This window comes from Mobula birostris, chromosome 1 (genome assembly GCF_030028105.1).
Source record: "Mobula birostris isolate sMobBir1 chromosome 1, sMobBir1.hap1, whole genome shotgun sequence".
NCBI classification, from domain to species: domain Eukaryota; kingdom Metazoa; phylum Chordata; class Chondrichthyes; order Myliobatiformes; family Myliobatidae; genus Mobula; species Mobula birostris.
Genome location: NC_092370.1, coordinates 137,985,119 through 138,008,981, shown reverse-complemented (window position 1 = coordinate 138,008,981; position 23,863 = coordinate 137,985,119). Strand labels below are relative to the sequence as shown.

Below are 23,863 nucleotides of genomic sequence, written 5' to 3'. Positions count from 1 at the left end.
CCTCTCTAATACCAGCACATCCGTTTTTAGGCTAGGGGCCCAAAATTGCTCACAGTTCTCCAACTGTGGTCTGACCAATGGCTCATAAAGCCTTAGCATGACATCCTTGATTTACATTCTAGTCCTCTTGAAACAAATGCAAACAGTACATTTGCCTTCCTGACCCACTGACTCAACCTGCAAGTCAATCTTTATGGATTCCCGCACAAGGACGTCCAAGTGCCATTACACCCCTGTTTACTGAATTTGTTCCCTGTTTAGAAAATAGTCTGCACCTTGAATATATGACCATACACTTCCCACCTGCCCCTCCACCTGTCTTTGTACTGTCCCCAAACTTGGCCAGTAAGCCGCCAATTCCATCATCCAAAATATTGCCATATAACGTGTAAAGAATCGGTTCCAACACCAACCCCTGTGGAATATCTAGATAGATATTTATGATTTCAGAAATATTTGATAGTATAGTAAATATATCTTTTAATTAAGCATTCTTTGTTGGTGTACATAATTCATTACAGGTCATACGTAAGAAGCACGTGAATGGCACACATCATTATGAACCCGCGTCCTAAGTGCGCGCCTCACCAAAAGTAAAACTAAATGTACATGAGTTATGTCAAGCTCCATGTTTCTCTTTCAATTGGTTTTATGTTTTGGAGTTACAAAATGTAGCAGTATGTTACCAACAGTGCTGTTGTGTTGGGAACCTGAGCACTGGGGAGCTCATAGGAACCCATGGTCCTGCCCACTGCTGTGTCAGAAACCTGAAGTAAACCAAACATTGAAATTTCCATCAATAAGTTTGCAGAGAAGTTGCCTGTGAGTAACATGGAGAGCCAACACCTTCTCAGACTGTTGAACCTGCACTGCTCCACTCGGCTCGTTGTGATGCAATACAGTTATTTTTGTTATGTATTATTTAGAGATACAGTGTGGAATAGGCCTCATGCACCACCCAGCAACCCACTGATTTACAGGGCAATTTTCAATGACTAATTAACCTACTAACCTATTATGATTATGAGGACATGCAGTGTCCTTTTATTGTCGTTTAGTAACGCATGCATTAAGAAATGATAAAAATGATTTTCCAGAATGATATCATGAAAACACATGACAAATCGTCTTAAAAACTAACAAAAACCGCATAATTATAACGTATAGTTACAACAGTGCAAAGCAATACCGCAATTTGATAGGAACAGACCATGGCACAGTAAAAATCTCAGTCTCGAAAGTCCCATCATCTCATGCAAATGGTAAACCTCCAGTGCCGCCAACCTGCTGATGCAGCATTCCGGAAGCATCCGACCACAGTCCGACTCTGAGTCCATTCGAAAGACTCCGAGCCTCGGACCACCTATTCGACACCGAGCACCAAGCACCATCTCTGCCGAGTGTTTCGACCCCGGCCCCGGCAACAGGCAATACGCAAAGCCGAGGATTTGGGGCCTTCATCTCCAGAGATTCTCGATTGCACAGTAACAGCGGTAGCGAAGCAGGCATTTCAGAAGTTACTCTGCACTTCTCACGGCTGTCCCCATCAAATCCGGATTGTGCATGGCACCCCTAGTTACACATATCGATATTCATTCGGAACGGCCGCGTGTGCTGCGTCGTGCCACCATCTTCTCCTCTGTCCGAACCTCCCTATTAACCGCTTGTCTTAGGACTGCTGGAGGAAATAGGAGCACCCGGAGGAAACCCACATGCACATGGGAAGGAAATTACAAACTTGCTCACAGAGGATGCTAGAACTGAACTCCAAACTCCGACGCTTCCAACTCCTTTGTTGCATTTCGCACCCTCACCAACACACCACAGCAAATATGTAATTTATGTAAATGTATATGGCAAATAAAGCTGAGCTTTGATCCTTGGTCTATTATTTATAAAGAAGCAGATTACTGTTAGTTTAGTTACTTGCGTCCTTTGGTAAATTCACAGCTCTTCTGCAGTTTTGATCTGACAGAGGAGAGTTTAATTAAGATTTTTAGTTGGCAGCATTTCCTTAAAAAACAGGTTCCACTTTAATAGTAAAGCCCATTAAATTGTTATCTCATTGACAGGTGACATCAGTATGATTGGTACTCCAAAGAGATAATTATAATGATGCACTTGGATGTCCATGTTATAGTTTTTAAAGCACGCTGTTAGAACTGATTGAAGATCGCTCGATTTGACTCCATAGAACTCAATTCTAGCAAGTAATGCAATAATTTGGAAAATACCCAGCTCCCATTGAATGACCTTTACGATTATGCTGAATGGAGAAAATATTACCAGAAGAATAATAACTTACTTTAAAGTTTGTGCTTTGTTATTAGAGGGTACAATTCATTGCAAAAATGTTATTTAGATTTGTATTCTGCTATCTTAGTTATTAACTCATTGCTGTGAATTAAACAGGATATTTTACAATGGAGTAACTTTCACCTGGAGAAATTACGTGAAAAATTCGATTTCAAGACATTATTTTTCTCACAATGGCTATAATTATTTGTACTTGCAATTAATGGTTGCTGTGAGCATTAAATGGTAAATCATGATCACCCTCTGCTAAATCTTCTGAGGATTACTGAGAGCTGTTAGCTTGGAAGAAGATTATTTAGCACGTAGCTCTGGATTAAACCTCTCCGCATCCACTTATGGTTTCTTCCTCCTTCCTTTCTTGGCCCAAAATGTCAACTGTTTATTCCCTTCCATAGTTGCTGCCTGACTTGTTGAGCTCCTCCAGCACTGTGTGAGTAAGTGTGTGTGTGTGCGTGAGCGCGCACTCGCTCACATAACTCACGTAGATGATTTGTTTTGTCTTACAGTATGTTGTTGTGCAAATATTCACTCATTATATATATATAATTTAGTTATATGTTTACAAAGGATTTACTTCATTGTTCAGAACTGTGTAATATGCTTGACTTTAGTGTGGTCAGGACACCATCTTGTGGTTACAGGTTTAAGTACATGGATCTGGCTCAGAAATCAACAGTGGCTGTCTTTTCAGAATTATCAGAGCAACCAAAGCCCAGGATGTCCATGAGTACCCCAGACAAACTCTGCACAGAAATCGTTTGGGTGTAACAGATTTAGTACAGTGATGACAAGATCAAATGGAAGGAGTAAAGATCAGACTGTGATGCAAAAAGACCAGGGAGAATGGCATAAGCTTTGAGACCAATGGCAAACATCAACTAGGTTACACGGGGAAGAGAGGAGAGACAAAATGTTGGATATAAATAAACATTGCTTAATGCATCCTTTGGGATTGCTATTAATCTTCATTTTTACGAATCCGCTCCCATCCTTTTCAATGCCATCTCTTCAATGAAAGTGGGTCAAATAATGTAAGGATTTCTGAAATGTATTCTAATGTTTGATCTATTAGAAAGAGAGGATTAGTTTGTAAGAGTTGAGTTTGTTGGTTTGTCTGACTCATGGCAAATAAATGATTTATTTGCTGTGTGTGGACAAGTGCGTGTAAAGATTGGTCACCTGAATGTGTGATGATGAGAAAATACTGAAGTACATTGTACTGGATTACCAGACTGATATTGATTGTGAAGTTGTCAAGGTGGGGGTTGGGGAAGTGAGTGGTTGGTGCAGGAGCTAAGCTGTGAACTTAGTTCCTTGGCCGCAACCTGTTCCCAAACATAGGGACCCGAGGGAGCTTTCCTCTGGGAATTAAAGGATAATTTCCCTCCTCCTTCGCTCCAGGGATAATGCATCTGTTGTTTCTTTTTAGCACTTCTGCATGCAAAACCAAATTATAGAGCCTAAACTGTCTACAAAATATGTTTTATTTAAGCCAATAACTCTAGCTGTTTCCAGTACAAAAATCGAAAGTCATATCATGTGACATGCTGAATTTCGAAAGGTACTCTTACTTTTATACACCACAGTCCCTTAAATTATAAATAAATATATGCATATCAAAGTGCAGTGGTTTATTAATAGCAAACACATTTCCTTCCCAATTTACAAACACCCAATTTAAGTGTAGTCTGAACATACGACTGAGCCTTTGGCAGAGCAGTGGGATGCAATTAGGATTATGAAGACTCGTAATTCTCTTTTATTGTCATTTAGTAATGCATGCATTAAGAAATGATACATTATTTCCTCCGGTGTGATATCACAGAAACACAGGACAGACCAAGACTGAAAAAAAACTAACAAAACCACATAATTATAACACATAGTTACAACAGTGCACAATACCATAACTTGATGAAGAAGTCCATGAGCACAGTGAAGTCCAAAGTTTCTCAAATGTCCCACATCTCACGCAGACGGGAAAAGGAAGAAAAACTCTCCCTGCCATGCTGACCACAATCCGACTCTGAGCCATCCAAAAGCTTCGAGCTCTGATCAGCTCTCTGACACCGAGTACTGAGCGCCATCTCTGTCCGAATGATTCGACCTCCTTCTCGGTCGCCAAAAGCAGGCAAGGCCGGGGATTTTGAGGTCTACCCTCCGAAAGATTCCCAACCACACAGTAACAACAGCAGTGAACGGGCATTTCAGAAATTTCTCCGGATGTTCCTCTGTGCTTTCAAGTCTATTCTCCATCAAATCAGAATTGTCCACGGCCCCTACTTAACAGATACGATATCATTTTTCACCGGAGGGCTGCGCACGTGTGGCACACCGCCATCTTCTCCTCCCGCCTTGCTGCTGCTATAAGGCCATAAGACAGGAATAGAAATAGGTAATTTGGCCTATCAAATATGCTGTGCCATTCCATTATGGCTGATTCATTATCAGTCTCAACCCATCCTCCTGCCTTCTCCCTGTAACGTTTGACATCCTTACTTATCAAAAACCTATGAACCTCTGCTTTAAATATTACCCAATGACTTGGCCTCCATAGCCATGTGTGGCAATGAATTCCACAGATTTACCACCCTCTGGCTATAGAAATTCCTCCTCATTTCTGTTCTAAAGGGACATCCTTGTATTCTGGGGTAAACTACAAAGTTTAAGGCATCATCTGCTTTGTCGGCAATCAGCTCACAGCCACATTTTGACTTGTGAACTAATCGGGTTACAATCTGACCAAAGGAGTAAATTCCAGAGAGGATCTGTACAGTTATCTGGCTATAATTTCAGTTAACCTTCTGACCTTTTTGACCTCAGAGTTCCTCAATTTCTGAGGTGCATTTGTGATTCCTGAAGTGTTGAGTCCAGATGCCCTCGATCTCCTTCTACAGACTACATGTCATTCTCTGGGATTTGGATCTTCTGTATGTCCCTAACCAAAGTGCTCACCATGAGGATCTGTTTTTGTCTGCGTCTCTGTCCTGCTCCCAAGCACATCTTGCTTGGTATCATGAGTACATGGTAAACTATTTATGTGAAATTTTCAACTTGTATTGCCCATCTTCACCATGAAAGTTCAAAAGTACATTTAATGTCAGAGAAATGTATACAATATACACCCTGAAATGCTTTTTCTTCACAACCATCCACGAAAACAGAGAAGTGCCTCCAAAGAATGAATGACAGTTAAATGTTAAAACCCCAAAGATCCCCCCCAGCTTCTCTCCCTCCCACACATAAGTGGCAGCAAGCAACAAACCCTCCGCCCCCCCCACTGGCAATAAAAAAGCATCGGCACCCGCCACTGAGCACTCAAGCGTGAGCAACACAACAGCAAAGACACAGACTTCAGTACCCCAAAGACTACTTGTTCATCTGATATTCTCCCTAATAAGGGAGAAAGAGGTGTCTCCGTTTCACAGCAAGAAGGGAGACATAACAAACACCTTGCTAGTTTACGATGTTAAAAGTCCGTTGCATTGTTTTTTCTGAGCTCTGTGCCCACAGATCTCAGGTCTCTGGGCACACAGCCAAAGATCTTCCAGCTCTCGTGACACACCGGTCTGGGACACTGACCTTCGATCCGCCCGTCTCCAGAACCCTGAGATCTTAGGCTTCCAAAGGTGAGCTGAGCTCTTAGGCTGAGTCCTGGGCGTGCCAAACAACAGCCAGTTGTGAAACCCCAAGAGCAGGTCCCGTTCCCACAAAGAACCGTAGTCAACGTGTAACTACAGGTCAGGGTCTTCAAGAGAACCCTGAAAGGGAAAAACAGATATTAGAGATGGAAATAGAGCTGTTTCTGAAGATGTAAGCAAAGGAGTCACTGTTAGGCATCGTTGTGTCCTCCTAAGCTCCCAGAATATCGACAATCTCTGCATCTAAATGATCGTCCATTGTCTGATGACCATGCCACTCTCAGAGTTCCTTCCACTTCAGGCCATGTCTTCTGTGTTTAGGATGTTTACCTTCCCTTCTGATGCCTCATTTTCCCACTTTCTCCTCTTCCAGGCTTGCACCATCCATCTACTTTTAAGAATGTTAGCCATTGAATTTTAGTCAGGATACGCTGAGGTGGAGCGGAGGGCGTTACTCCATCTTTATTCATTTTTATTTAGTGATACAACACGGTATCAGGCCCTTCTAGCCAAACAAGCCCACAGCGCCCAGTTGCATCCTTGTGACCAATTAAACTACTAACCGCGCAGCTTTGGAAATTGGGGCAAAACCGGAGCACCGGAGGAATCCCAGGAGGTCACAGGGATAACGTACAAACTCTTTACAGACAGCAGCAGGAACTGAGTGGGAGGTCACTAGCATTGTAAAGTTTTACTCCAACTGTATGCTGCCGTGCTGCCCAATGGCAGAAACAGTATCAGCTGATGAATTTTGCACTGCTTGATTCTTGTCCAATAAGCACGGCTCCACCATGTGGAGAGCTCATCCAGGCACTTGGTGGAATGGAGCAAGGTTTCACTAGAATAGGCAAAGTGTGCTGAGCTCAACTGTGAATTGTCATTGGATACCGGTTCCTAAAGAAGGCCAAGAGTTATAAAATTGACCTCAGGGTCTCTTTGGTCTTCCCTGCAACAGTATTTGCACCAATCATGTATGCAACTAGGGGGCGATTAGCACAATCACTTTCTAAAGTAAGTACATGTTCAGCACAGCGTCGTGGGCCGCAGGGCCTGTATTATGCTGTAGGTTTTCCATGTTCTATGTTCTAATCACTTTACAGTGCCGGATGTAAGATCAGGGTTCGATTCCTGACAACGTTCGTAAGAAGTTTCAATGTTCTCCCCATGACCACATGGGTTTCCTCTTGATGCTCTGGTTTCCTCCAACACTCCAAAATACGTACAGTTAGGGATAATAAGTTGTGGGCATGCTATGTTGGTGCCACACTCAAAATGCTGGATGAACTTAGGAGGTCATTTCGGGCAGAGGCATTCTTTAGAACTGGAAGGGAAGGAGGAAGATGCTAGAATTTTTTTAAAAATGGGTGGGGGAAAGGATGACTACCTCGAAGGTGACAGGTGAAGCCAGGTGGGTGGGAAAGGTAAAGGGCTGAAGAAGAAGGAAACTGATGGGTGAGGAGCATGGACTGTGGGAGAAAGGGAAGAAGGAGGGGCACCAGTGGGAGGTGATAGGCAGGTGAGGAGAAGAGGTAAAAGGCCAGAGTGGAGAAAAGAAAAAGAGTGAAAGAGGAAGATCGTGAAGTCATAGTCATAGAAAAATACAGCACAGAAACATTTTCTTAGGCCCATCTAGTCTGTGCCAAACCATTTAAACTGCCACAGCTCCCGAACTACTCCCCTCCATACCCGCCGCCATCCATGTACCTATCCAAACTTATTGGTAAGCAAAAAAAAGCTATTGGAAGGAGAAATTGATGTTCATGCCATCAGATTGGAGGCTGCTTAGACGAAATTTGAGATGTTGCTCCTCCAACCATGGCCTCCCCTTTTGTCCCATCGTAGCAAAAGAGGAGGCAAAGGACCATCATGTCAGAACAGAAATGGGGATAGGAATTAAAATGACTGGCCACCGGGAAATTCTGTTTTTAACCGATGGAGCAGAGGGGCTCGACAAAGCCCTACCCCAATTTATGCCAGGTCTTACCCATGTGGAAGAGGCTGTCATGAGCACTGGACAGAACAGATTTTGCAGGTGAAGAGTTGCCTCACCTGGAAAGACTGGGGCCCTGAATGGATGAAAGATAGGAGGTGAATGGATAGGTGAATGTGCAGATGCAGCATTTCTGAAGCTTGCAGGGATATGTGGCAGGAGGGAAATTAGTGGGGAGGGACAAATGGACAGGGAAATCACAGAGAGAGTGATCTCTGCAGAAAGTGGAGAGTCAGAGGACAAGAGGTAAAGATGTGTTTGGTGATAGAATATCATTGAAGATGGTGAATGGTGCTGAGTCTGATGTGTGGTATCTGGAGGATCATGGATGTCAGGTTGGTGATGACAAGAGGAGCTCTATCCTTATTAAGGCAGCAGGGAGACGGGGTGAGTGTGGATGTCTGAGAAATGGAGGAGAACATTAATGGTGGAGATTATTGCTTATCCATTTCCATAGATGCTTCCTGACCGGCTGAGTTCCTCCATCATTTTGTGTCTGTTGCTCTGGATTTCCAGCATCTGCAGAATCTCTTATGTTTTTGTTGGCACCGGAAGTGTGGCAACACTTGTGGACTACCCATAACAATCCTCACTGATTTGTTTTGATTGAAAGCAATGTATTTCACTCGATGTTTCAATGTACATTGGGTGTTTGTCAATCTTTATGTATAGTTTTCATAAATTCTCTTGTTTCTTTATTTTACTGTAAATGCCTGAGTTTTCATAAATACTCTTGTTTCTTTATTTTACTGTAAATGCCTGGAAAAAAATTAATCTCAAAGTCGTAAATGGTTACATATACATAGTGTGATAATACTTTTACTTTGACTTTTTAGTATTTAATTAGTCTTGCAGCCTGAGATTGTCTCTGTAGAACTTAGTAGCTGCAAGTTGTAGCAGGACGATAAGCTGATACTAAGGAAAAGATGGTTCATATACAGTGGAGAAACATTCTGAGGACGAGCAAAGACAGCAAATCCAGGCATCCATGGGTAACAAAGGAGATATAGCAGAAGATAAAGGTGATTATAAAAGAACCAAAGGGAATTGAAAACTAAAAGGCAGAGAGTGCAAATAAGGTAAATAATTAGCTGCCAGCATAAACTGGAACCCAAAAGTGTTCTGTAAGCGCATAAATGCAAAAGGAGAGTACGCTACATGGAGAAGGGAGACCTATTAAGGACAAAATGGGAACCTGCCCGTGGATGTTGTCCACAATTTTAAAGTACTAAATGTGTACTTTGCATCTGTCTTCATCAAAGAGGAGGGGACTTCCAAGGCATTAGTATAGAAAAAGGTAGTTGAAGCACTTAGGCCATAAGATATGGGAGCAGAATTAGGCCATTTAGCCCATCGAGTCTGCTCCACCATTTCATCATGGCTGATCCATTTTTCCTCTCAGCCCCAATCTCCTGCCTTCTCCCCATATCCCTTCATGCTCTGACTAATCAAGAATCCATCAACCTCTGCTTCAAATATACTCAACGACTTGGCCTCCACAGCTGCCTGTGGCAACAAATTTCACACATTCACTGCTCTCTGGCTCAAGAAATTCCTCCTCATCTCCATTCTAAGGCTGGGTGCTCTGATCTTAGACTCCCCCACCATTGGAAACATCCTCTCCACATCCACTCTATCAAGGCCTTTCAACATTTGACAGCTTTCAATGAGGTCATCCCTTATTCTTGTGAACTCCAGTGAGTAGAGGCCCAGAGCCATCAAACACTCTTCACTAGATGGGTTTAAAATTGATGGTTTGGAAAGAAGGAAAGTTGGCTGAATTGAAGTACACCTGTCAGTAGACCTAAGGATGAAGGACCAACTTTAATCGGCATATATATTTACACGTATTAGGAATTTGCTGTGGTCTGTTTGCATGACATGCAACAAAAAACAGCAGCATTCAACAATCCTAAGAATAAACAATTATATCAAAAATTAAGTTGGTGGTTAAAGTATGGACATGGAATAAAATGTGCATAAATGCATAAATACCAGCATGTATTTACAACGTAAACATCATTATAAACAGTGGGTTAGAGTGCAGCCAGTGATGGAGGAAATAGATAGAGGGGATGGGGTGGTAAACTAGAATGGTTGACCAGATAGACTGTCTGGGGGAAGTAAGTTTTAAAATGGCATGATATGTATGTGTTAATAACCTTAAGTGCTTTCCAGAATGGGATGCATCTGAGAAAGCCTTTGAACTTGGGAGGAATGTGTAGGAAAACATATATTTCAATACTATTTGGATACTAAGGTGATTTTGGAGGACTGGGGAGTGTTAAGTGTTGTTTCCTTGTTCACAAAACGATTTGCAGAAGTTTTTCGATTATGATGCTTATCCTCAAGTTGAAGCAACTGGCGTAAAGAAGATATTGAATACATAGATGCACACTTGGCTAATTTATGCAATAGCAGATCATAGTAAATGGCTGTATTTCAAAATGGAAGGAAAAATATGGCATTCCTCAGGGACGAGTGGTCAGATCTCTGCCTTGATTGATCTGCATTAACAACATGGACTGGGAGCACAAGCTGGAATTTCTGAATTTGCAGATTGTACAAAAGTTGGCCATATTGTGAAATGTGAAGTAGAGAATGATCCACTGCAGCAGTGTATAAGCAAATGGGAGAATGGGCAGCTGTATGGGCAATAAAATTTAAAGTGAGGTGAAGGAAAATGAGGAGATCAGTATAGAATACAGGATACTGTTCTAAAATGAGTGCAGGGTGTATGAGTACACAAATCATGGAAGTGGCAAGGTAAATAGAAAGAACAATTAATAATGCATATGCAGTTCCGCACTTCATCAATCAACACACAGATAAAAAAGCAAAGAAGTCAAGCTGAACCGCCATAAAATTTCATGTCAGCCCCAACTGGAATGTTGTGTTCCATTCTGGTTGACTTACAGTATTTGAGGGATGTGAAGGTTTGTGATTTGCTAAAGAAACTGCAACCTTCAGGGATAAGAAGGGTGAGGGGAGATATGACTGAAGCATCCAAAAAGGTTAAGAGGTCCAGACTAAGTGAGTAGGAGGAGGCTGTGTCCATTGGTGGAGGGGCAGTGGATGGAAGGTCACAGGTATAAAAGTGAATGCAAGATGTGATGGAGACAGATGTCCCTGTGGCTTCCGAGAGGGAACTGGATAAATATGTGGTGATGGAAAGGACGGGAAAGTGGAACATGTTAAATCACTTTTTGAGATCCAATATGAACACTTCCAGGTGATTGACCTCCTTCAGTTCTTTAATCATTCCACTATTCTGTGACTCATCTTCATTGCATAAAATCCTCATTATCCCTTGTAATTTCCTCTCCTTCACTGCCTGAAGGATTATCAAGGCTGACCAAACTCCATATGGCAACTTGATGTACTCGGGCAACACATGGATCCCATTAATTTTTGGTTTATTTTTATTGTCCCTAAATCCACATTCAGCTGCACATGGGCACAGGAAAGATCAACTTTGTTATGGGTTTCAAGCCTAACAATTTTAAGAATAAGTGGTTCTGTTTGGTTTTATTTGTCACGAGCACCAATATGGTGTCCAGTCATGGTGTTTGAGTACCACCAGCAGACTATTTGTTCTACCATACATCGTGTCTCCGCCTGCATCTCAAGGTTATAGGGCTGATGAATGTAAATCATGTGCCTTGTAGCTAACCATATCACTGTAAAAATGAGTGAAGCAGTGCTTATATTGTGTCAGAAGCTTCCACAGACTCTCAGATTCTTTGCTAGTGTTACAGGTCACCAGTCAGAGTGCCAGAGCCAATAGTTTGCCATCAGTATTGACCAGCGCAAGACAACTGGTCATCATTATTGGCCATTTTCTCACCATGTGCTTTCAGTTGACCTCACATATTATTTCCCCAAGAATCTGCAAACCCTCCCAGGAATAAATCTGTGGCTGGATCTTATAGGTAAAAATAAGAGATTGCTTTGCTGATTAGAGAGAAATATTGCCTAATAGAATTATTCTTTTCATGGATGCTTTAGCATTTATCACTAGAAATAATTTTCCACTCAGGATCAATAAAGTACTTAAAATAATAGTAATAATTGTTATTTACCTAGAGAATTTGACAAACTACATGTAAATATAATAGTACAATTATTGTTTCATATTATAACACAGTAAATGATTTTATTTAAGAGAATTTACCAGAATTTAGTAGATGTGTTAATATACTGTAACTGCTTTTATTCTACATTATAAAATCATTTTTGTGATAGCTTGATAAAAGCATTTCTAATAAAATAAAGGGAATTTTGGAACTCTGTTGAACTTGAAAGACTGCTGGCTAGAAATTCATTACTGATTGATAGTACACTATATATGGTATGGTCCTATTAGTACAATATATATGGCAGGTCATATCAGTACAATATGTATGGTATAGTCCTATTAGTACAATATATATGGTATAGTCTTATCAGTACAATATGTATGGTCATCCTAACAGTGTGCTGCACTTACATCAGGATTACATTCTTTTGATTATATCACAAGTTTATCGTCATCAACCAGAGGTGACCTTCTAGGCTCTAGCCTTCAGGATTTCTGTTAGTGGGCCCACTGAAGCTATTGACTGCAAATGCTGCCATTAGTGCAACAAACAGCTTGCTGAGGAACTCAACAGGTCTTTGCTTATAAAACTATTTTGTCCAACAAGGGTGAAGTAGTCAATAAAGTGCAGAATTTAAATTTATGAGCATTGGCCTATGGAAGTATTTGCTCTAAAGGAAGATTAGATAACCTAGGCTTATTGTCAGAAAAGGCTGAGAATGGATTAACTGTAGTGTTTAGAATTTTGTGGGATCTACTGTATGTAGAGTCAATGGAAAAGATCTGGAAAACAACATCCAGTGAGTGGCAGTTCTGTGGGTGAAAATGGCTTGTTAATATGTGACGTCAGAGGGGATTGGTCAGACTAGTTCAAGCCGACAGGAAGGTGACAGTAACTCAAATCACCACACATTACAACAGTGGTGTGCAGAAGAGCACCTCTGAATGCACAACATACCAAATCTTGAAGTAGACGGGCCTGAGGCAACAGGGAAGGCCACAAACGTACACTCAGTGGCCTCTTCATTAGATACAGGAGGTACTTCACAAAATGAACACTGAGTGTACACTGTAGTATCTGTTAGCTCACATATCTGCCAGGTATGTGGCTTTGAACTTACCAGTGTCTTACCATTTTTGTTACAGCCCCCTGTGAAGCCAGCGCTTTCTTCTGTCACAGCAACATGTGCATCAACGACACATTGGTCTGCAACGGTGTGCAAAACTGTGTGTATCCCTGGGACGAAAATCACTGTAAAGGTAATTGCCTTTCCCCTTTTCTTCATACAAAATCGTTTAACTAAGATAATCATTGTGTTTTCTTTGCAACCTTACCCCATTTCAAATGGGTATATGCTATTTAAAAAATACCTTTGAAATGCAATCAGCAATTTGATTAACTGCAACTCCAATGTCCCACAAGACAAGCAACATTTGGATTCAGCTCTCTTTGATGCCCTTGAAAACTTTCAAATACAATTTCTGCGGTGCTGAAGTATGTTGCTAATAGGATCTCCAAAGTAAATGTAATACTTACACTTTACTAATCTGTAAATTGCATTGTGCCTACTAATCCCCACTAACGCTGGCCTCATGAAGCATGCACTAAATTTACACCACTGAATGCGTGCATTTATATAACTGACTATCAGCAATAGTTTAAGAGCTGATTAAAGTTCAAGCTGACAGGAAGGTGACTGTAAATCATATAACCACACATTACAACTCTGAATGCACAACATGTCAAACTTTGAAGTAGTTCTGCTACAGTAGACACTGGGAATCCTTTATGTTCACACCTAGTTTTGACCTCCCTGATAAAATCTGTGTGGTAGCTTAGCAGTTAGTACTGACCCCCTACAAATGTTCTGTATCGATCCAATCGCTGCCGAAGTGAGCAGCACAGCAGTGTAGTGGTTAACTCATCGCTTTACAGTGCAGGCGACCAAGGTTCGATTCCCGCCACGGCCTGTAAAGAGCTTGTACATTCTCCCTGTTACTGCGTGTGTTTCCTCCGGGTGCTCCGGTTTCCTCCCACAGTTGAGAGACGTACCAGTTGGTGGTTTAGTTGGTCATTGTAAATTGTCCCGTGATTAGGCGCGAATTAAACTGGGGAATTGCTGGGTGCGTGGCTCGAAGGGCTGGAAGGGCATATTCCACATTATATCTCAATAAATAAATAAATAATTTTCCTACCCGTCCCACCCTCCTCTGCCATGTTTCACATCTGTCCATCCATTTATAATAATAATAGTTAATAATAATTAATTTCACCCCTCTTGGTGCCTGTGAAGTTGACTTGCTTCCCAATTTGAATGCAGATTACCACAGTGCATTTTCTAGTGTCAGGTGCAGCTCGATGGAAGGATGTAGAGCAGGGAGCCGGTAACATCAATCCTCACGCAATGTTGCTTTGATGACAGTTCCACAAGCCTAGACTTTACATGGCAGCTAATGGAAGCAGTCCCAAAGCACCAAAGGCAGGCCCTCTGTCAGTTGATACAACATACATGCATTTACTAAAGTCAGTCCAGTCCAGTGAAGCCAAAATAGGCAAGATCGCAAGCAAGCATTTCAGAATGGAAAACTTTAGCAACAAATTGTATGTACACGGCATTTACCTGGGAATGAACACTGAAATATTTATTTCTCATGTGTCAAATGCTGCTGGTGGTGTTGTGTTCAGTGAATGAAAGAATAAGACACTGAGTAAATTGATATAAGTTGGTGTGAATAATACAGTATAACTATGTGTAAAGAGTTTATTTGCTTGATTGGGTTGATTTTACTTTTAATAGGGAAGCTGTCTGGTAAATAATCATGTAGGGTACCTTTAACAACTATTCTGTTTCAACTGGCAGAGCTCTGATTTAATTGGTTGATAGGCTGTTTATTAATAAGGGTGTCATAGGTTACGCAGAGAATGCGGTTGAGGAGGATAATAGATCAGCCATGATTGAATGACAGATCAGACTTGATGGACTGAATGGACTAATTAAGCTCCCTTGTCTTACGGACTTGTGATACATTTTACCAAGACTGCTGTTCAATGCGGTGGACAGAACTCAGTCTGGAAAAGTGAGAAGTGATTCAATTTGGAAGGCGGAGTACAGGGATAGTGGCAGGATCTTTAGCTGTGTGGATGAGCAGAAGGCCTTGGTGTCCATGTTCACAGATGCTACAAATTTGCCAGTCAAGTTGATAGGGCTGATAAGCAGGCATATGGTGGGTTCATCTTCATTCGTTGGAGGATTGAGTATAAAAGCTGCAAGGTAATGTTGCAGCTGGTGAGATTACTTTAGCATATTGTGTTCTGTTCCAGTCTCCTCATTAACGGAAGGATCTGAAAGCTTTCAAGAGGGTGCAGAGGAGGTTTACCAGGATGCTGCCTGGACTAGAGAGGCAAATACATTAGGGGCATTTAACAAACCCTTGAGTAGGCACAAAAATTGAGAGCTATATTGGAGGGAATGTTAAATTGAAAGTTTGTCACAACATCATGGGCCAAATAGCCTGTACTGTACAGTGATGTTCCATTTTCAATGTTCTATGTAAATCGGGAATTATTGCCTTTAATCATGGATGATCCGATGATATTCCGGACTCAGACCAGTCACTCCTATCCAAATCATCATAGAAGAAAAGGATGGCAAGCAAACCAAGGAAGAGACATACACCTGACAGGAAAAGAAATGCTACAGGGTTTGCAGGTTCAGGGGGATAGGCCTGAACTTGTAGGCAAGGTGACACTAGGAAAAAATCAGGGACTCATAAATTCAATGGATTTTATATCATATGATTAGATAATATAGATGCTGAAAAGCCAAGCTAGGATGTTGCTTACAGGCAGTGAGGACCCAAGACTGGACTTCCTTTCCTGTCTTGATGAGGGGTTTTGACTCGAAATGTTCACTGTCCATTCCTCTCTATAGAGGCTGCGTGGCATGCTGAGCTCCCCCAGCATTTCTATATGTTACTGAGGATAGAAGACAGTGAAAGTTCAAAATCAGCGATTTGTTGTGATGCTTGGGTCAATTTTATAGTATTTAGTGTGACTTTTAGAATTACCTTTCACGATTTAGTTCTATGTTTACATTAAGCATCATCCAGTTACTAACACAGGATTATATCAGTTAAATTATTCGTACGACCGCACGGTTTTTGCTTCAAATAATTATCTCTCTGAACCAATAATTCTACTGGGGTATTTTTCCCAGGCAGGCATTGTAAGCATCAAATTTTTGCCAAGGTTTTGTGTTGTGATATGTCTATGGCCAGTACTTTCATACTTTGCCTATAATGAATTGGATTGGCCCTAGTAAGTTCAAAGCTTTGGGACTGCCTCTACTATGTACCCAGGTGTCAAATGCCGCAATTTGCAAATTCACCTGAAAAAAAGTTTACACTTGAAGTCAAGTCGTGTTTGACAGTGGACAACAGAATTCTTTAAAATGTAAGTAAGATAGCAATGGAACGAGATGATAGGAAATTGTGCACTGATGCAGCAGGTTCAAGTGCCTGTATGTATTAAGATCACACTTCTGTATATCACCCCAAACGATGATGAATTCAGAACGTTAGAGGACAGTCTCCCTCTTGTGAGTTCACCATTCATGTGCAGGTTTGAACAGGTACAGAGAGAACAGTGTGAGAAACGCACCAGAACATTGTGATGAGCTGAACTTCACAAGATGTTCTCCTGGCAGTCTCCCATGACGTCAGCAGAAGTCTATAAATTTGGTTAAGTGCCACTTGTGCCATTTTTCCAAAGTTCTTTCGTTGAAGTTCATAATGCAAACCTCCGCTGCCATTTTTTTGGCTACTGTGGGCCATGCTTATCAATGAATTGATGGCGAATACTGCAGAGGTGCCTGAGTCCGTCATAATCACCTTCCCTACATCTCCATGGGAAAGCTCAAAAGCAGATCTGATACTGAATGGCAGGAAACAAAGGCTATTTTCAGATTATTAATCAATTAATTAACTCTGGTGTTCTTGAAGTGAGCTGATGATTATAGCTGACATCCTGACAACTCTTGGTAAAATCATCATGTAAGAACACAAACATTATCGTGCATCATAATGCAAGTTGAAAGCAGGACCTGTGATACTTCAACACCGCTGCTTTGTTGTTCCTCTGAGTGTTCCTCAGCTGCTTCTAATTTTCCCACTTCCCAGATTAAATGCTCCATCCCTGACATTTTTTATATCTATATAAATGTGTGGCTAGGATTTAAATATACTGTATAGATTCAGTAAAACAAACTAGGAAGTCTACACAAGTCTTTCTTAAAGGATGAACTTGAAAGTGGAAAATTTTTTAATGGAAATTACAGGACAACATTACACAGCAGCTACGTTTGTAGGAATTAGGACCATACAGAACATATATCCCAATTCCAGTATAAAAAGTGGATGCAGGGTAATACTTGCAGTACACCTGTGTGAGTTTTGATTTGTTATAAAGCACTTTGTGGTTCTGAATCATATTATCAGAAACATAGAAAACCTACAGCACAATAATTGTTCAAAACTTTCTGCCAGTTGTTTTCAAGGATCACTCTTGAAATTAATAATTTGCATGAGTGCCATTAAGACCATAAGGCCGCAAGACACAAGAACAAAATGAGGCCATTTGGCCCATCAAGTTTGCTCTGCCATTCCATCATGGTTGATTGATTATCTCTCACGGCCCCTCCCTCCCATAACCTTTGATGCTCTTACTAATCAAGAAACTTTCAACCTCTGCTTTAAATATATTCAATGACTTGTCCCCCACAGGTGTCTGTGGCAATGAATTTCATCGCCCTCTAAAGAAATTCCTCCTCATCTCTGTTCTAAAGGGACATAGTTATATACAGAGGCTGTGTCCTCCGGTCCTAGACACCCCACTATCGGAAACCTCCTCTCCACATTCACTCAGTCTAGGCCTTTCAATATTAGAAACACTTCAATGAGATCCCCCTTTGTTCTTGTAAACTCCAGTGAGTACAGGCCCAGAACCATCGAGTGTTCCTTATCTGTTAACCCTTTCATTCCCAGGATCACTCTTGTGAACCTCCTCTATACCCACTCCAATGCAGCACATCTCTTCTTTGATGAGCTCACAATGCCCACAAGTGCAGACTAATGATTAGTAAGGGAGGAGGCAGGAGAATGGGTGTGGGAGGGACAATATATCAGCCATGATTGAATGGCAGAGCAGACTCGATGGGCTGGATGTCCTAATTCTGCTCCTTTGAGGAAAAAATGCTACGGAAATTAACAGCATAGTTTGGGACCATTCATGATTTCATACAGGTATAAGTTCATTGTAATTGTGATAAACAGTCACCTTACCACCTGTCATTATGGAAGACCCACACAATAATCCCACTCCCCTGCTTTGTCCCCATCTTCTGCAAAGCGTTTTCTCTACAGCAAGTGCAGGGAACTGGACATTTCAAGGAAGTGAGAAGCAACAAACAACACCACACTCCAATTACTCAGATCTCAGAACTCCATAAGGTACGCAGGATGCTTAAGGCAAAAAGATATGGCATGCTTAAATGAAGTGCAGAAGTAAAAATAAAAATAGTTGCTAAATACATGTGGGAGTACAAGAGAGAAAGGGACCTGTCGACTCAGTGAATAAAGCGTATGCCTATAAACTGGAGTTTATGTTTCCTCAATACAAGGAACGGACTCTGTATCTTGCTGTCACAAAGATAGTGAGTAACACACACAAAATGCTGGAGGAGCTCTGTAAGACTGGCAGCATCTATATAAAGGAATGAACAGTCAATGTTTGGGGCTGAGACCCTTCATTATCTTCGTTAGAACTGGCTATATATAAAATTAAATTAACTAAGTAGTGCAAAAGGTTGTCAGGTAGTGTTCATAGGTTCAATGTCCATTCAGAAATTTGATGGCAGAGCAGAAGAAGCTATTTCTGAATCATTGAGTGTGTGCCTTCAGGCTCCTGTAACTCCTCCCTGATGGTAGCAATGAGAGAAGGGGACGTCCTGAGTAAGCATAACACTATTATAGTGCCGAGTTCAATTCTGTCTCAGTTTCCCATGACCGCGTGGGTTTCCACTGAGTGCTCTGGTTTCTTCATACATTCGAGTTGTTTGTTATGTCTCCCCTCTCGCTGTGAAACGGAGACACCTCTTTCTCCCTCATTAGGGAGAGAGAGAGAGTTTGTGGTATGTCGAATACCGGGTGAACAATGCAGTCTTTGGAGTACTGCAAGTCTGTGTCTTTGCTGTTGCTTTGCTCATGCATGAGTGCTCGGTGGTGGGTGCCAATGCTTTTTTTTTGCTGGTGGGGGTCGGGAGGATTGTTGCGTGCTGCTGCTTAAATGTGGGAGGGAGAAGAGCTGGGGGGGGGCATTGGTGTTCTAACATTTAACTGTCATTCATTCTTTGGGGCACTCCTCTGTTTTTGTGGATGGTTGTGAAGAAAAAGCATTTCAGGGTTATATTGCATACATTTCTCTGACATTAAATGTACCTTTGAAACATTCCAAAGGCGTCCAGGTTAATTGGTCACCTGGGTGTAATTGGTCAACATGGAGTCAGTAGGCTTTTGACATTCTGTATCTCTAAATAAATAGAAATGGATAAAACGAGTGATCAATGTTAAAAAAGCACAATGAAAGACAAAATAATTAAGTGAAATCAAACAATAAAACAAACTAAAGTAACCAGTATTATTCAGCTTGTCATACTCACTCCTCTACCTCGTAATGAATAGGATTACAGTCCCTGCAGTAGGCTTACATGGACAAAAGTTTTCGAGGAAGGTTGGGAGCTGATGGAAGTTTGCACTCTCTCGCTTGATTCCACAAGTAATCTATGGTCATGGTTATTCAGGAAAGCAGCTCTGAAATTTGGAAATGAACCTTGTGCAGGAATCCCAAAGTTACTGTCAGGGGTTAATTGTTGGTCATGCATTGTTGGTGGCCAAGCATTTTAATTCCCATTCCCATTCCCATCTTGACATGTCAGTTCATAGCCTCCTCCAGTGCCTCAGGGTGGAGGAGCAGCACCTTATATTCCGTCTGGGCATCCTCCAATATGTTGGCATGAATATTGATTTCTCTTTCTGGTAATTTTTTTTCTCTCCCCCTCCTCTCTTCTTCTGGCCACCACTCCGGCCTCTGTTGACCTGCATATCACTTCCCCTGGTGCCTCTCCTTCTTCCCATTCTCCTATGGTCGACTCTGCTCTCCTGTCAAATTCCTTCTTCACCGTCCCTTTCACCTTTCACCTTCTAGCTAGCCTCCTTCCCCTCCCCCCACCTATTCATTCTGTCATCTTCTCCCTTCCTTTCCAGTCCTGAAGAAGGGCCTCAGCACCTAAACATTGACTGTTTATTCATTTCCATTGATACTGCCTGACCTGCTGCATTCCTCTAGCATTTTGTGTGTGTTACTATGCTTTGAACTAGCAACCTTCTCACTCAAAATCAAAGCTGTTGTTGTAAAGCTAGTGTGGCTGTCAAAGCAACTAAGTACAGAGATGAGGAGGGGGCCGGCCAGCATTTATTGCCTATCCGTAATTGTGCTTAAAATACGATGGTGAGATGCTTTATCGATGTTCTACAGTTCTTCAAGTGTAGGTCCTCCCATAGCGCTATAGGGAAGGCAGTTCCAGGAATCGCACCAGTGATCTTCAGCTGTAAGTCCTCCCATAGTGCTCCCTCCTCACAGCTCTCCCCCAGCTCCCCACTTCTCCCTGCTTCTTCTAAACCCTCGCTGGCTGTCCGTAACTGTACACTATTTCTATTTCTCCTACCAGAGCTAATTTCTCATTTCTCTTTGTGAACCCTGCTTGTGCACATTTGAAAGCTGCAGACGCAGTGTTTTAAATTTTCATTCCATTGACCCTGATTGATGAACTATTGTGGAGAAATATCTGTGATTTTATTTTTTCTTGTATGTGCTGACCTGTGCAAAGATTTTCCATATTCTGTTCATTAACACGGAACTATAGGCAATTAGTTGCTGTGAGCCCATGCAAGCAATTCATTTGGAGAGTGTAATCTTCCTAAATGATTATTAAAAGATGATAAAGGACTTCTGTAGTACATTAGCCTGGATTCAGGTGCAGATGTGAAGGCATTGCGTTCATAGATACATTAATTTTATTGCTCATGATTAATTGTTTATAAAGCTATCACACAGAGGCACGTATGGAAAGATGCTTAGACACATTTCGCTCATTTGATGTGCAGTCACTTTAAGTATTCTGAGCCTGAAGGCCAAGTTTACAAAAAGCTGACATCACAGAATTCCCTTGCTGAATATGGCATGTTACATTGCAGTGCATTTAATGGGTAACTCATCTGTTTGAAGTGGAGTTGAAACATTACAATCCAGCTTAGATCAGTTGTAATTGTGGGTTATAATCACTATAAACTTGGGCTGTGCTCAAAACTGTATTTCAGCTTTAGGTCAAGATTTTATATTGAAATATGATGTGCAAATTGTAGTAATTTTACTTTTACTTCTCTCATACAGAAAAACGAAAAGCTAACCTGCTGGACCAGCTTACCAACACGAGTGGGACTATAATTGGGATCACATCTTTCATTGTGATTATCCTCATTGTTATCTCTGTTATTGTTCAACTCAAACAGCCGCGCAAAAAATTCATCCAAAGAAAACCAGACTTTGACCAAACAGTTTTTCAGGAGGTTTTTGAGCCTACACACTATGAACTCTGTTCGCTTAAAGGAAAGGGGGCTGCAGCTGATCTAGGGGACATTGTAGATGACTTTGACAACTACCATAAACTGAGGCGATCGTCTTCTAAATGCATTCATGACCATCACTGTGGTTCCCAGATATCTAGCATTAAAGGTAGCCGTAGTAACCTCAGCACCCGTGATGCCACCATCCTCTCGGAAATCCAGCCACAGCCAGTGAAGCCCAGTGTGCAGTCATTAAGTCGGCGGAATATCCTGGTCATGAAGCACAGCTACTCACAGGATGCGGCAGATGCATGTGATATTGATGAAATCGAAGAAGTCCCAACTACGAGTCACAGGCTGTCCAGAAATGATAAGGCTGTCCAGCGGTCAGTATCAATTGATTTTTGATAAAGACTAATCATAAACAAGGATTCCACTGTCCATCGTAATCATCTTGTCAAATCCAGTCTTTTCTATTTTAGTCTTCTTTTCATTTTCGATTACGGCAGACATGCATGCACAATGGTACTTTGGGAAACTTTGTTAGCAGTTAACCTAAACAGAAAGTGAAAGAGAAATCTCTTCATGAATTGTAAATTGACAAGGGGTCTCCAGTCATTAAGTCTCTTCATAAATACTAAACTGACAAGAAGACAAGATGTAAACAAACATTGCAACTTGATTCAGCGGCATTCTGATCTGCTTTCTAATCTCTGAAGGGAGAGTTAATCATAAATTCTCAAGCTAAGGGGAAAGTAATTATCGTGCAGTCTATTTAATCCCGACAGAGGATTTAAAGCTGTAGATGTTGAATGCAGTTTGTAACGGACTCATTAGCAATGCCCATCCCAACTCTTTGTTCAAATCAGCAGCCAACAGGTTCATAGAATGGCTGGTTCGAATTTGTGGCTGTTCTCTGCACAGTCCAAACTCCAGCAACATTTGGTAGCTTTAGGAGACGAAGAGACCACATATCCTCTTGTGATAAATATTACAATTATGTGATTAAACAACAAGCTTAGTGAGTGGAAAATAATTCAAGAGTATCCACTAAAACCAAAGAGAGTTCTGTAGTGTAAATATTATCTAACAGGAATGCATGTTATAGATATATTAATAGGATGGGAACTTGCTATATTGCTTCAGACCTAGCGAAACGTAAACCTATTTCTATTTCACTCTCAATATATGAAAGGGGTATAAGAATATCGGAATTGGAAGGAAAAAGACAAGGGCAACTTTTTAATTATATTGCTGCAAGGCTGATGATTTTTAAAAATATTAACAGAAATGATATAATCATTCATTTCTTTGCTTATTGTATAAGCTACTTTGGACTATTTATAATATATACACATCAATATACTCTATATTCAGACCTGGTGCATATAGACCATCACATGCTAGGTTAATAGCACATAACAAGAACAGTGCATGGATCAATAATTTTGATAAAGTAAAATGAAAGATTAACTATTTTTTATCACTTACAGCACCTTGCATATTTCACAGGAGAATCTGAAGTGAAAGGTTTTAGAAAAAGTGAATTAACTTACCTTTTGATATATGTAAATAATTTATTATCATATGACAAGCAGGCAACCTCAGGCATCAAGAGCTTTAAATTTGCATTTTATGCTATTTTAGTAGTTCATCAGCAGTTCATTTTGTCCAATATTTAACCTCAATGAATATGTTTTGCAGCAGATAGTTTTCCCTGCTAAGACAACTTTTCTATGTTGACACACCTGACAGCACGGATCAAACGTATGCATGAAAAAGATCATATAAATGAAGTCATAAAGCATCAGAGATATCTATATCCATGTACAAAGTGACTTCTACTCTCTTGTACCATCTGTGAACAATCTTGTGTGTTTTATTGTTGGCTGGAACCAAAAAAATTGCAGAGAAATGCACATGGTATTTAAAATTTAGCGTAGGCTTCCTGTTTAGCTGCATGGTCTGAGCATCTTGTTTGGTAGTGGCTGAACGTTACATTCTGCTGACAAATTTAGGTGCCATTAACGTCAATACAATTGAATTCAATTTTAGAAGCAGAGTATTTGGCACAGCCACAAGACATGGGAGCAGAATTGGGCTATTCGGCCCACCAAGCCTGCTCCACCGTTCCATCACGTCTGATTTATCATCCCTCTC

General features: G+C 41.1%; 1 protein-coding gene across 3 annotated transcripts in view; it reads left to right on the top strand.

Annotated features, from left to right (window-relative positions):
• Positions 1-23,863, top strand: part of neto1l (neuropilin (NRP) and tolloid (TLL)-like 1, like) — a 292,908-nt gene that overhangs the window by 244,437 nt on the left and 24,608 nt on the right. For all 3 annotated transcript variants that reach the window (XM_072273579.1, XM_072273395.1, XM_072273488.1), the window contains 2 exons: positions 13,172-13,285; positions 21,531-22,089. In XM_072273579.1, coding sequence (XP_072129680.1) covers positions 13,172-13,285; positions 21,531-22,089 — 673 coding nt within the window. The remainder of the gene's footprint in view (positions 1-13,171; positions 13,286-21,530; positions 22,090-23,863) is intronic.